The sequence below is a fragment of the Babesia bigemina genome, assembly GCF_000981445.1.
Source record: "Babesia bigemina genome assembly Bbig001, chromosome : III".
Lineage (NCBI taxonomy): Eukaryota > Apicomplexa > Aconoidasida > Piroplasmida > Babesiidae > Babesia > Babesia bigemina.
This window is the reverse complement of record NC_027218.1, coordinates 1,317,882-1,328,876: the sequence shown is the minus strand read 5'-3', so window position 1 is coordinate 1,328,876 and position 10,995 is coordinate 1,317,882. Positions and strand designations below refer to the sequence as shown.

The following is a 10,995-nucleotide window of genomic DNA, read 5'->3' as shown; positions in this document are numbered from 1 at the left end:
CACCCCACTGCCACTGCACGGTGTTAACATAATACTAATACGGTATTATCACAATGAGACTCGAGTAACTGGGCGGAGATTACACGAATATAAGCATGTTGTAATCGAGATGCGGAAAGCGCAATGGCATTTTACCTATTCCGCCGCCACAAGTAGTTGAACCTTCGGTGCGTGATCGATGAGAATGTGACGTCAGTATGGAAGGTTGCCGATCTAACTATGAATATGACTGAAGGTGGATTCAGATGAGAAGCAATTGTGTGAATTAAGAGTAGTAAGGAGTAGGCAGATTATCATAACTATGCATTGAATAGGAACTCAAGAGTGAGAGGAATACTCAAGCTAATTAGCCAATTTGACGCATGTAAGATGGTTGGAAGTACATAAGCATCGTCTCCATATCCTGAACGCCAGCTAAGAGGGCCTAGTGGAGATGGAGAAGTTCAAGAAACGCAAGCATGAAGATATAACTGAGGAATAAACGGGATACCACCCAATTAACATAAAAAGCTCAGGGTAATCTTCGACCTAATGAATGATAGGAATCTCAAATGATATTATGACTCGGTCAACTACACTCCTGCCCATACAGGAATGACGTCACCGAACATTGTCTGCAACAATGTGACGTGGAACCCTCAACATAAATCAATAGCGTCTAGGTAATGAAGTCTTAATGGCTGCAGAAAGCGGTGTAAGACAAAGGTTATTACATAGCAGTGAACAACTTGAAATAGACCCAAACTCGTGAATAATTATGGCCATTACCATGTCAGATACATTTTGTTCTCACAGCTCCTCCGAATCTCTGCAAACGTATACGGCCCCTGTTACGGTGTGTACCGTGAGCTAAGTGTCATAATGTTGTTGCTGTGCAATTAGAACTGCCGAAATGGGTGGGGTGTGATCAAGCCATCGCTATAATATATTACATTATAGAGGGCTTACAATTTTTGCCACACGCGCCAAAGCGCAACATACTATACTCATTAATGTGGTTCATTAACTCTACCAATGTTGCCAACCAGCTACCTTGTCGGTGCATGGCCACGTGAAACAGATGTAGGAAGACATACAAAGCAATTTTCCGGTGATCACTGGATTCACGTCGATATACATCACAAACAATTTGATACGACAGAGAGTTATTGAAAATTGCAAAGTTCAGATCTCTTGGTGTTACCGGACTCAGCCACAGCCTATAGCTCGATGGGATGGGTGAGGACAAGCAGGCGATTGTCTCGCATGATGATGTATAGACTCCAAATATGCTTACTAAGTGAGAAATGGAGATGAAACCATAAGTTGACAAACCGCATTGGGTTCCAGACATGTAAACATAAGTTTTCGTTTATACTTGTCTCGTCTGTAGTAGGCGTCCACTTTGTATAACGTCACATTTTCTTGTACCGTGTCTCTTAATAGATTGACGAAATTGATAAGCCTGTGTTACCCGTTCTTAAGTTGCATTTTTGTATGATGGGTTATGCCAATCTGTTCTTATCCGAAATACTTACATTTTACGTTACCTATTTGCTAAAAGTCCTTTATGCGTCTTCACAATGGCTGCGCGTATTTCTAGGAACAATTGGATCTGATGCCTAGTGTTGTGGTGTTTAATACGTCGTAGGCCTCATGCATCATCATTTACGATGTCCTAGTGGTGCAGTGCCAACGGCATAGTTCGAAGCCCCTACGCGTACACGACGCTTACTGTTCGCCCCATTACAATGCGTACACCCAGTTGAAAATAGTACCGGTGGATTACACACGTTTTCATCAAAAAATATCGCCTCACTGACACAGGTAGTAATCAAAAGAGTACAACTAAACAATCGTGTATATATATAGTAATGATTCTAAACCTATACAATTTACTTCGCACGAATCTCAATTTGTAGTTTACATTGGACGTTTGATGCGCTGCGCAGTCCGCATGGTGAATGTCATCAAGTTGGGAGTATCAGGCAAACCGATGTATGGCAAGACAGTGAAAGTTGTTTTGCGGCGCTTATTCGCCGCTCCCATAGGGCCTACGGCGACTTGAGGTGCTGTTCGATGAGTTGCTTCGTGAAATATCACTGATGCGGTCCCGTCGATGTGGAGAGCGTTGTGGCCTGTCACGATATCTCTGGCTATGACGATTCCTGTAGCTGTCTTGTGATCGGTCCCTAGAGATATGCCTAGAGTCCCCTCGACGACGCAGACTAGATCTGTCACTTGCAATGCTGGGCAAAGTACTGCTTGATCTGCTACTGTAGCTGCGGCGCCGACGGTACACTGGTCGATCTCGGCCATGGCTTCGATATCCATATCTCTCCCTGCTCCTGTATCGGCGATTGGAAACACCACCACGGTAGCGGTAATCTATGGATCTACTCCGTGAACGAGACCTCCTCGATACACCTCGATTGCGATATTCTTGGCGACGTACGTCACGGACGGGGCCTCGCTGACGGCGGTACCGGTCGTAGTCTCGTCGCCACTGTCCTTGCCTAGTGGTTTCCGCTTGACTAGGACCGCCCTTAACTTCGCGTGTGAATGTGCCGTTCTCTTTGAAACGTTTCCAGAAGCCAGACACTGACTGGCAGAAATCGACGTGGATCCTGAGAATGCATGCTACAATCAACCGCGTAATACACGTACCTCCGGTCGTCTACTAGCACATTTTGCATCTTGAAGTACGCGTCGTTGCACGCCTCTTCGGTCTCAAACTCCACGAAGGCGTACTGCAGCGAGTCGCCGGTCTTGTAGTCACGGATAACATCGCAGCTCCGCACGGGGCCGAATCTGCGAACATATGGGATCGGAACACACGACACTAACCGCGAAAATATAAGCTTTAAGTCATCCTGCTCGGTGACTGGGTTCAACTTGCACACAAAGAGCACATTCTTCGGAGGCGCGACGTCGGCGTCGGGGATGTCACCGAGGATCTCAAGTACAACAGCGCGTGACTTCGCCTCCCGCTCCTTGAGCTCGTCAAGATCCAGGAACTCCTTGACGAGCACTTTTCGATCGTCCTCCGCAGACGGGTCGGCCATTGTACCTGCCGAGTGTGGACAGCATAAGGTCGTCGCGCGGCCTCACAACATCGAAGATACTGCACCACTACCACAAACATTTTTTCCCTACAAAACTGGAACACATGTGTATCGAGGCGGTAGGTTAATAACGGTGAATGCTTGTCAAAATGCCGCTGTTTCGCGGCAGTGATGTGTAGACACGCGCTCACATACGCGCAGCGCAGAAGGTTGCTGCTTGACTTGCGGAAACTGCAACAAGAGCTCCCAGAGTCAGTCTGCGCCAGCCCGACTGACGGAGACCTGTTCAACTGGCAGGCGGTGATTCTGGGACCGGTCGACACCGAGTGGGAAGGGGGTAAGCGGTATAGCGTGATTCCTTTTATATTACCCTCGCAGGCATATTCACACTCTCGTTGAAGTTTCCGACCGATTACCCACACAAACCGCCGACTGTCAAGTTCACAACGCGAATATACCACCCGAACATCTACCAGGACGGCAGCATCTGTCTGGACATCCTGGACAGGGAGTGGAGCCCAGTCTTCGACATATGCGGGATACTAACTTCGATACAGTCGCTTCTCACCGACCCTAATAACCGAAGTCCGGCGAACAAGGAGGCGGCCGTACTGTACACCGAGCATCGTGCCGAGTACATCCGGAAGGTCAAGGAGGCGGTACTGGAAAGCATAGAGGCAGCGGAAACGCAGATTGAAAACAATGAATAGGTTCAACGACATGATGCACGCTGCTGCGCGCAGCTTTGGTAACATAGAGCAGCTGCTGGAGGCGTTTTTCGGATTCCTTTGCACACAGACGGACTTTTACCACACCCAGCTGTCGGACGGTGACATCGCCAAATTCGGCCTCGACCGCTCCGTCAACAATCGCGGATTTAAGCCTGATCACGTGAGAAGCATGATTGCGCGGATATTTGATAAAAATCTGCGATTGTACCGGGAAAGATACCAACCCTATCTGCTTGGGATCCCCGTGGAACGTACACCAACTCGAACGCGAACGACCAATCACCGTTCCGCTCCAATCGATGAGGAATTTGCTAAGACACCTTATGTCCCAGGGCAATTTCTACCAAGAGAAACCGCCAAATACAGCGTTGAGAAACATGCCACCGGCTCCAGCACAGTCTCCAGTGAATTACCGGTAAAAACAGGACAGGGAACGGCCTTTTATGATTCAAGCTTATCAATAGGCATGTCTAAGAATCCCAGTACGGTTAATGGTGGCTCATATCAAGGAGGTGAAAATACCGTGGTACGCAATGACTCCAGCCGATATGCAAACCAAGCTGAGGCTCCTGTGCCCAATAAGGGTATGATCGAGAATCAGAAAGGTGCAGCTAATGGGCCTATGCTGCCGCAAGTGAGTGGAGTAGATCCATATGCGCTGGAACGGTTACGCACTGACTTTACGCTGTCACCGTTCAATGGCGGTAAAACAAATGTCTATTGCTGGAACCAGACGTTCACCGACGTCACCATCGAAGTAGTCACGAGCGAATTTCTTGCTGCCAAAGACGTTGATTTGAGGGTCACGCGGGACCACATCCAGCTCAACCTCTGGGGCAAGCATATCTTCTCGGGGAAGCTGCCGCAACCCGTCAATGCAGCTGAGGCGACCTGGAGCATCGAGGATAAGCGCATGCTCGTGATTTCGCTGGATAAAACGGAGGAACGTTGGTGGGATAGCCTCGTGGAGGGGCACCCCAAAATAGACGTCACCCAAATCGAGTCGGTAAAGCGGTTTGACGAGTTCAGCGCGCCGGCTCAAAATGAAATGCTAAATCTGATGAAGCAACACCGTGATAGGCAATCTCAGGGTGGCTTCTGATCGTCCACTTTGACAGTAGTGGCAGCTGCGTAAGTGGGCAATCCAGCTGATCAATCGAGACATTCCAACATCATTATAACATAATTCCGGGTGCAATGGCACATCATCCCGACGTAAGCATCAAAACAAGGACATACTAACAGCTAAGACATAGACAACGTACTCTGCGATGCGCAGGGTGTTTTCATGCAGCGATTGTTTCAGAACACTTAGTCTTATAACAAATGTTGCCGCAAAGCTGCTTAACATACAAAATCCCAGCACACATGGGAAGCTACAAAACCCGTTTGGTTTCACGGAGTGCAACCGCTCCACTTAGGGCGTGTTACCGATACAACATTCTCCCCAGCAAGGATCTTTTAAATTCCCGCAAGTCGCCGCAACTTGTACACGGGGTTGTGGATACTATAGTCCGATGGCGAAGTGTTGTCCTCGGCTCCCTCCAAGTGGTCGCGTGGCCTGCAGATGAAGTAGATGAACGTGCAGTAGAAGAACACGTGCAACCCAAAAATCACAAAACTTGTCGCCAGATACCCGTCCATGCCACGCCAGCGCCAGTACGACGGGCACGCGGCCAGGATTCCGGTAGGTACTGCCCACATCATCAGCGCGTTGCGAAACGCCGTTGTGCCGGTCAAGCGAGAGGGCTCCGCCTTGTTTATCAGCACGTACGCGTCGATGACGTAGTGCACAGCGTACGAAGCCAGCAGCGCAAATGCGATTATGAAGGACTGCATCCTGCTCCGTATCACATACTGCAGCAGCAGGGAGAACGTGAAGTTGACAACCGCGCTGCCGTACCGGCCGTTGAGCTCAAACGGTGCCGGCCGTAACAGGTGCGATACGCGGCCGTCCAAATCCGCTGCAAGCACGTAGAGCGCGCCCATCAGCGGCGTGCCGTAGCGCACCAACACGAACGCCATCGCCGGGACCAGCAGTATCACGTTTACCATGTAGGTACTCAGGCTCTGCGTTATCGACACCTCCTCACCGACGCTGAACGTCGCCGTGCGCTTGTACAGCGCGAAGTCCTTGACCATGGAGAGCACCTTGTAGTGCCCTCCGTAGTTATTGAAGTGGGCGAGCAACACGTTGAGCCCGACGTTGAGCAGCTCCGCCAACGTGCTCAACCACATGTTGTAGCTCTCCGCGGACTGCACACTAGCGAACTGCACCTTCTCGGTTGCCTTGCGGATGGAGGCGGCGACCAGCCCGTTACCCACTCCGGTAAACATGTACAACCACAGCGCCTCGAACAGATCGGTGGAGCCCGCGTGCAGCTTGTAAGCGGCGTACGGCATGAAGAAAACCAACGTCCAGAACAGCTGGGTGGCGCATACCGCAGCCGTCATCTCAGCTGCGCGCCTTAGGAGGCCGTCGCCCTCGAAGATGTTATACCAGTCGACATCCTCGGGCTCCACATCGCACAAGCGGGCGTTGCAGATGCCGCTCCTGTTCAGCGAGATCAACGCTTTCCGCATCTCCATGCGAGTGTGGAACACGGCGTAGGCGGTGCCGCTGGGCTCCAGGGACTCGAGGACGCGCCTGTGCTCGAGTGCCATGTCGAGGTTGACGTACACTCCGGTGCTTGCCTCGTCGTCTTGCAGGTCCAGGAATTCCCGCAGGCCTTCGGACGCTTTTTCGATGTCGTACGCCACGGTCACCGACTTCGGGCGCACGCCGCTGGCGTTCTCGACGAAGTCCTCCAGCGTGTGGAAGGGCGGCACCCGCTCCAGGACCAGCGTGAAGCTCTGCACGCGGGGGTTGCGCTTGAAGTACTCCCTGATGAACTTGTGCTGCGACCACGCGAATGCGAGAGTAATTCCCATCACCGCCACGTACAACACGTGCATGGTACGGACGTTGTCCTCTACGTACTGGGAGACGCTCCAGGTGATGGCGTCGTCGACGATCCTGAAGTTCAGCAGGTGCTGGCGCCATCCAGGCGCCCGCCGAAAACCTAGCCAGCTCAGCCAAGAGGGGTCAACGAGCACGTCGTCGGGCCGGTCGAGGGAGAAGGCTTCTCCCAACGACCGGATCATGTCGGAGCACGGGATGTGGGCGTGGGCCACGCTCAGCAGAAGCAGGACCAGCGTCGTGCCCAGCACAAACGCCAGGAATCGGAAGTACAGCATTACCCCGATGCCAGCAATGTCCTCGTTCATAAGCGCCAGCATGGCGCCGATGATGCCTCGACCCAACTTCGAGCTCCCGTGACCTCCCCGATGCGACCCCAACTCCTGGCGATAGCGGTCCAGGTTGGCGCGGAACAGGGACGGCCGCACCAGCAAACGGACGCACAGCGCGGCTAATGCGATAGTGATGCCTGCCACCATGGTGTAGAACGACCGGGACCAGATGGAGCTCTTCACCAGGTAGCAGCTGCGGCCCTCGTCAGCCATGCGATAGCCCGGGGCGCACTCGAGACACACATCTGGGAGCGCGACGCCGGAATCCGGCTGACTACCCGCGAGAGTAGCGCTGCCAGCAGCATTGTTTAGGCGGAAAACGGGCGCCGCCGACGTGGCTTGGGAGTAGGCGCACGTCGCACACCCGTAGACATCGCAGGGCAGACACACGCGGCTGACGGGGTCGGCATACGTCAGCCTAGGGTTGTACACACTGCAGCGCTCCGCAGTCGTGCAGACGCCGACGCCCTTCCACACCGCGCTCTGCGACCAGTACGGGCACTGGCTCGGGCACGCAAAGCCGCTTGCGCCGAGCACCAACGACACGTCGCACACAGCCATTTATAATAATAACTAAATCTTAACTACGGTCGGGTGGATGTGTAGCGGTAGACACCACTACCGGCGAGTGCGTCGGCCGTACAGGCCGCCGTAGACAGCAACACCAGAGGGTTGCGGTGGTACAGCATCGAAACGGCCGTTAGTCGCGCGCGGTTCGCGTGCAGGGTTGGGCGCTGACGGCGCAAGCGCCAAACGAAGGCTCGACATATCGAAGCGATCAGCTCCGCCGTTGGCGCCCTGTGCGAAAGGGTTACTGCCAACGGGCCTGGGCGGGGGCGCGGCGTAGTCGTTCCTCGGCGGGTTGTAGTCGTAGTTCGCCCCGTTATAAGCCTTGTTCCTGGGAGCGTAGGGGTTGGCGTGCATGCCGTAATCCATCGGTGGTTTGCGATCGCCTTCACCGCCGTCGTACTCGGGCCGCGACGTACGATGCGGCATGTATCGCGCATCGTAAGCCTCGCCGTAGTACTCGGGTCGGTCCACGATTTCACGCGGCCTGTTGAAGTGATCATCCGCGGGGCGCATCATCCGGCCCACGTCACGCGCGGTTGACCGATTCGCCATAATGCCCATCATCCCCGGCATGTCGTCCGTCACAGGCAGCTCGTAGCCATACGGGTCCACCTGTGGGCGCGGCGCACGCATGTCTGGCGCACGCGCTGCGGGGTTGTGATGCCGAGATGATGCATGCCGGGCTTCTTCGATGCGGCGGGGCTCGGCAGGAGGGTGGTCGTAGCTCTTGCGACCGGGCATCCGCGCAGGACGACTGTCGAAGTCGTCCCAACCGCTGGGAGCACCGACAAACAAGTCGTCTTCGACACGCCTCGCTGAAGAAACCCCGCGGGGGGTCACCGAGCCCGACGAGACCGAGGCATGTCGGCCTCGGTGCGAGGAGCGGTGCTTAGAGCGTGTCGGCGTTCGGTCATACACGCTACCTTCAGTAGAAACGCTGGCTGATGAGTTCCACTGCTTCCTGTGGTGAGAATACTTGGGCCGCTCGACGGAAACGGAGGGAGATGCGTATGTGCGTCTTGGAGACGGCGAACGCTTCCGGCGATGCGAACTGTGCTTCTTCTTTTCCGACTTCGACTCAGTGTCGTTTTTGCCGCGTGAGGAGCGCGAGTAAGCCGCCTCCAGCCGCTCAACGACAGCCATCGGTATGTGATCATCGCCTACTTTAGCTGCGTACGGGCAGCGCCTAACGCAGCTGGCGCAGAGGAGCTCGTCGCGATCCGGGTCGACATGGGTCGGTTTCTGCACACAATTGACACTAAAACGCGTATTTGGACCAACCCGAACCAAGCAGGTCGCACAGCGATTGCGCTTCAGCAGCTGGAACATACGCTCCAGAACCACACCTTCCTCGTACTCCCGAGTAGACAGGCCCAGTTCGCGACGCCGCGGTCGAGACATTTTCAACAAATTTACACACGGTGGTCAAAGTAACACCAATAAAATACGCAAATTGTGCTCAGACACAAATGGTCGGAGGCGCAGCCAAAAAACGAGTACACATAAGGTCGAGCAGCACTGCGTAACGCTCTTCCAGTACGCGCTTTCACTTGTGCGCCTCGCCCACACACAACGGATTTTTAGCAACAAAATACAAATACAAACTGCGCTGACAAACCTTCTTACGCTGCTGTGCGCATACACACCACAAAAGCTGCCGCTACCCCGAGGAGCCACCTACGGGGCGACTCATGGTACGACGCAGTGAAAGCCTTTGCGACATGAGACTTTGCAGCGAGTCATATGGTGCCAATTTGGGCTCGCTTTCAGAGTCGGAAGACGCGCCGAATGCGGGGTCCGCTGTGGGCTCCCCGCCAGTGACTGCATGACGTGTAGACACACACTGACACGTGGACCAACCTTCCAGGCGGAGCTCGCGCAACATGGACTCTCTGTGTTCATCTGGCGCCTTTTCCTGCGGCTGTTCCTGCTCCGGCTCCTGTTCCTGCGAAAACATGGCCAGGGTACGCGCCCGGTCGATCATCTTCTGGTAACGCTCACCAGGCGTCGCCTCTGTCACCTGGGTGGACGCTGACGACCATGAGCAGATTCGAATGTCGACTTACTCAAAGTTCGCATGCGTTCCCGCTCAGCAGCCACCGCGCGGATGCAATCACTGAGGCCGGCGTCCACCCGCGTTGCACGGCGAACGGCGCTTCGCACATACGACTCTCCCCTGGCAGGCACCCCGCCCGACTCAGGTCGTGGATGCAGCGACATGTTGGCAGTGCTCGTCAGCAGCGAGCTCAGCCGATCGTTGAGGAGGGCGCTGCTCGCTGTGCCGTGGCTCACGCGGTTGTCGCAATCGCTCCCCGAGCCCGCCTCACCCATCGATCCCGTTGTGTAACCGCGGCTCAATGCCTGAGTGTGCTGGCTGAAACGGACCTGCAGGTTCTCATGGCGCTCCGGTTTCTCGTCATCCAGACAGGACGACAGCCACTCCGAGGAGTCGGCTTTGTGGAGAGAGTCAGCGCGCGAATCGACCCCGAACTGAATTGATGGCATCGATACCGGGTCGAGTAGCAGTGACTGCGTGTGGTCAACCGCTGGCTCGTCGGTGCCTTGCGCCTCTCCGATGCATGTCGCCGCCGCCGTGTAGTCTTCGAGTGTCGACTCCACAAAGGTACACTGCTGCTGCATTACGGCCTCGTGCAGACCCAGTGATTCTGCCGTCTCATTATCCAGCTCCTCCCAATCGGCACCGCCCGGCTGTAGCACCCACCACTGCTGCTCCGCCACGTCGAAGTAGTACTCCGGCTCGGCGTTGCCCTCGCCGTCCATCGCGCCCGTAAGACCTATATTCCGCAACTGCTCGCGCAACGCAAAAGAGGGGTGGCTGTGAAAAAAACAGAAACCGGCAGGGCAATAACGCCCCGTAGCAGTTTTGGCCGCGCCGCCGCCAAGAGTGTCTACGAGTCGCAGAGCACGCTAAAAGGCGGTTGTATCATTATTTTGGTTACACATCTGCACAATAACGCAGGCAACAGTATCTACGCGTTCCACAAGTGCCAAAGGTGGATGGGCAAGCCTGTCGGTAAGGGGCGCCATGAGTCGCTGAGGCGGATCGTGCGGAGCACTTCCGCGATGTGCCGTAATCACCTTGGCACATTAGGTGTTGAGTTGAGCAGTGTGTATGTGTAGACTGGTATTATGTTGGCGCTTTGGGGGAGCCTAAAACGAGCTACGCCCGGAGGCAGTGTGTATGCATCGAACAGGCACATCCGCACGAAAAAGGCAGTTAGCAAAAACAGCCACACGGTTACATGCCGATAAGTCTACACATTATTGCTTATTTTCACGAACTTGAATTGTCTAAAGCCAAGAATCATGCACAGTTTGTAGAATCTCAATCGGAATCC

General features: G+C 54.4%; 5 protein-coding genes across 5 annotated transcripts; 2 read left to right on the top strand and 3 right to left on the bottom strand.

Moving 5' to 3' along the window:
• Positions 1 to 1,902: 1,902 nt before the first annotated feature.
• Positions 1,903 to 3,044, bottom strand: BBBOND_0305300 (RNA recognition motif domain containing protein, putative; the record flags this gene model as incomplete). The annotated part of the gene is made up of 4 exons (XM_012913359.1): positions 1,903 to 2,327; positions 2,407 to 2,606; positions 2,647 to 2,790; positions 2,827 to 3,044. 4 exons carry the CDS (start codon positions 3,042 to 3,044, stop codon positions 1,903 to 1,905), a joined length of 987 nt encoding a protein of 328 aa, XP_012768813.1.
• A 171-nt stretch (positions 3,045 to 3,215) lies between these two features.
• On the top strand, positions 3,216 to 3,754 carry BBBOND_0305290 (ubiquitin-conjugating enzyme family protein, putative; the record flags this gene model as incomplete). The annotated part of the gene is made up of 2 exons (XM_012913358.1): positions 3,216 to 3,359; positions 3,395 to 3,754. 2 exons carry the CDS (start codon positions 3,216 to 3,218, stop codon positions 3,752 to 3,754), a joined length of 504 nt encoding a protein of 167 aa, XP_012768812.1.
• A 10-nt stretch (positions 3,755 to 3,764) lies between these two features.
• Positions 3,765 to 4,877, top strand: BBBOND_0305280 (NUCLEAR MOVEMENT PROTEIN NUDC, putative; the record flags this gene model as incomplete). Its single annotated transcript, XM_012913357.1, has 1 exon — positions 3,765 to 4,877. The coding sequence occupies one exon, from the start codon at positions 3,765 to 3,767 to the stop codon at positions 4,875 to 4,877; it is 1,113 nt and encodes a 370-aa protein (XP_012768811.1).
• A 359-nt stretch (positions 4,878 to 5,236) lies between these two features.
• BBBOND_0305270 (membrane protein, putative) lies at positions 5,237 to 7,627 on the bottom strand (the record flags this gene model as incomplete). Its single annotated transcript, XM_012913356.1, has 1 exon — positions 5,237 to 7,627. One exon carries the CDS (start codon positions 7,625 to 7,627, stop codon positions 5,237 to 5,239), a length of 2,391 nt encoding a protein of 796 aa, XP_012768810.1.
• Positions 7,628 to 7,684: 57 nt separating this feature from the next.
• BBBOND_0305260 (hypothetical protein, conserved) lies at positions 7,685 to 10,417 on the bottom strand (the record flags this gene model as incomplete). Its single annotated transcript, XM_012913355.1, has 5 exons — positions 7,685 to 8,878; positions 8,918 to 8,992; positions 9,318 to 9,457; positions 9,497 to 9,667; positions 9,703 to 10,417. The coding sequence occupies 5 exons, from the start codon at positions 10,415 to 10,417 to the stop codon at positions 7,685 to 7,687; spliced, it is 2,295 nt and encodes a 764-aa protein (XP_012768809.1).
• Positions 10,418 to 10,995: the final 578 nt, after the last annotated feature.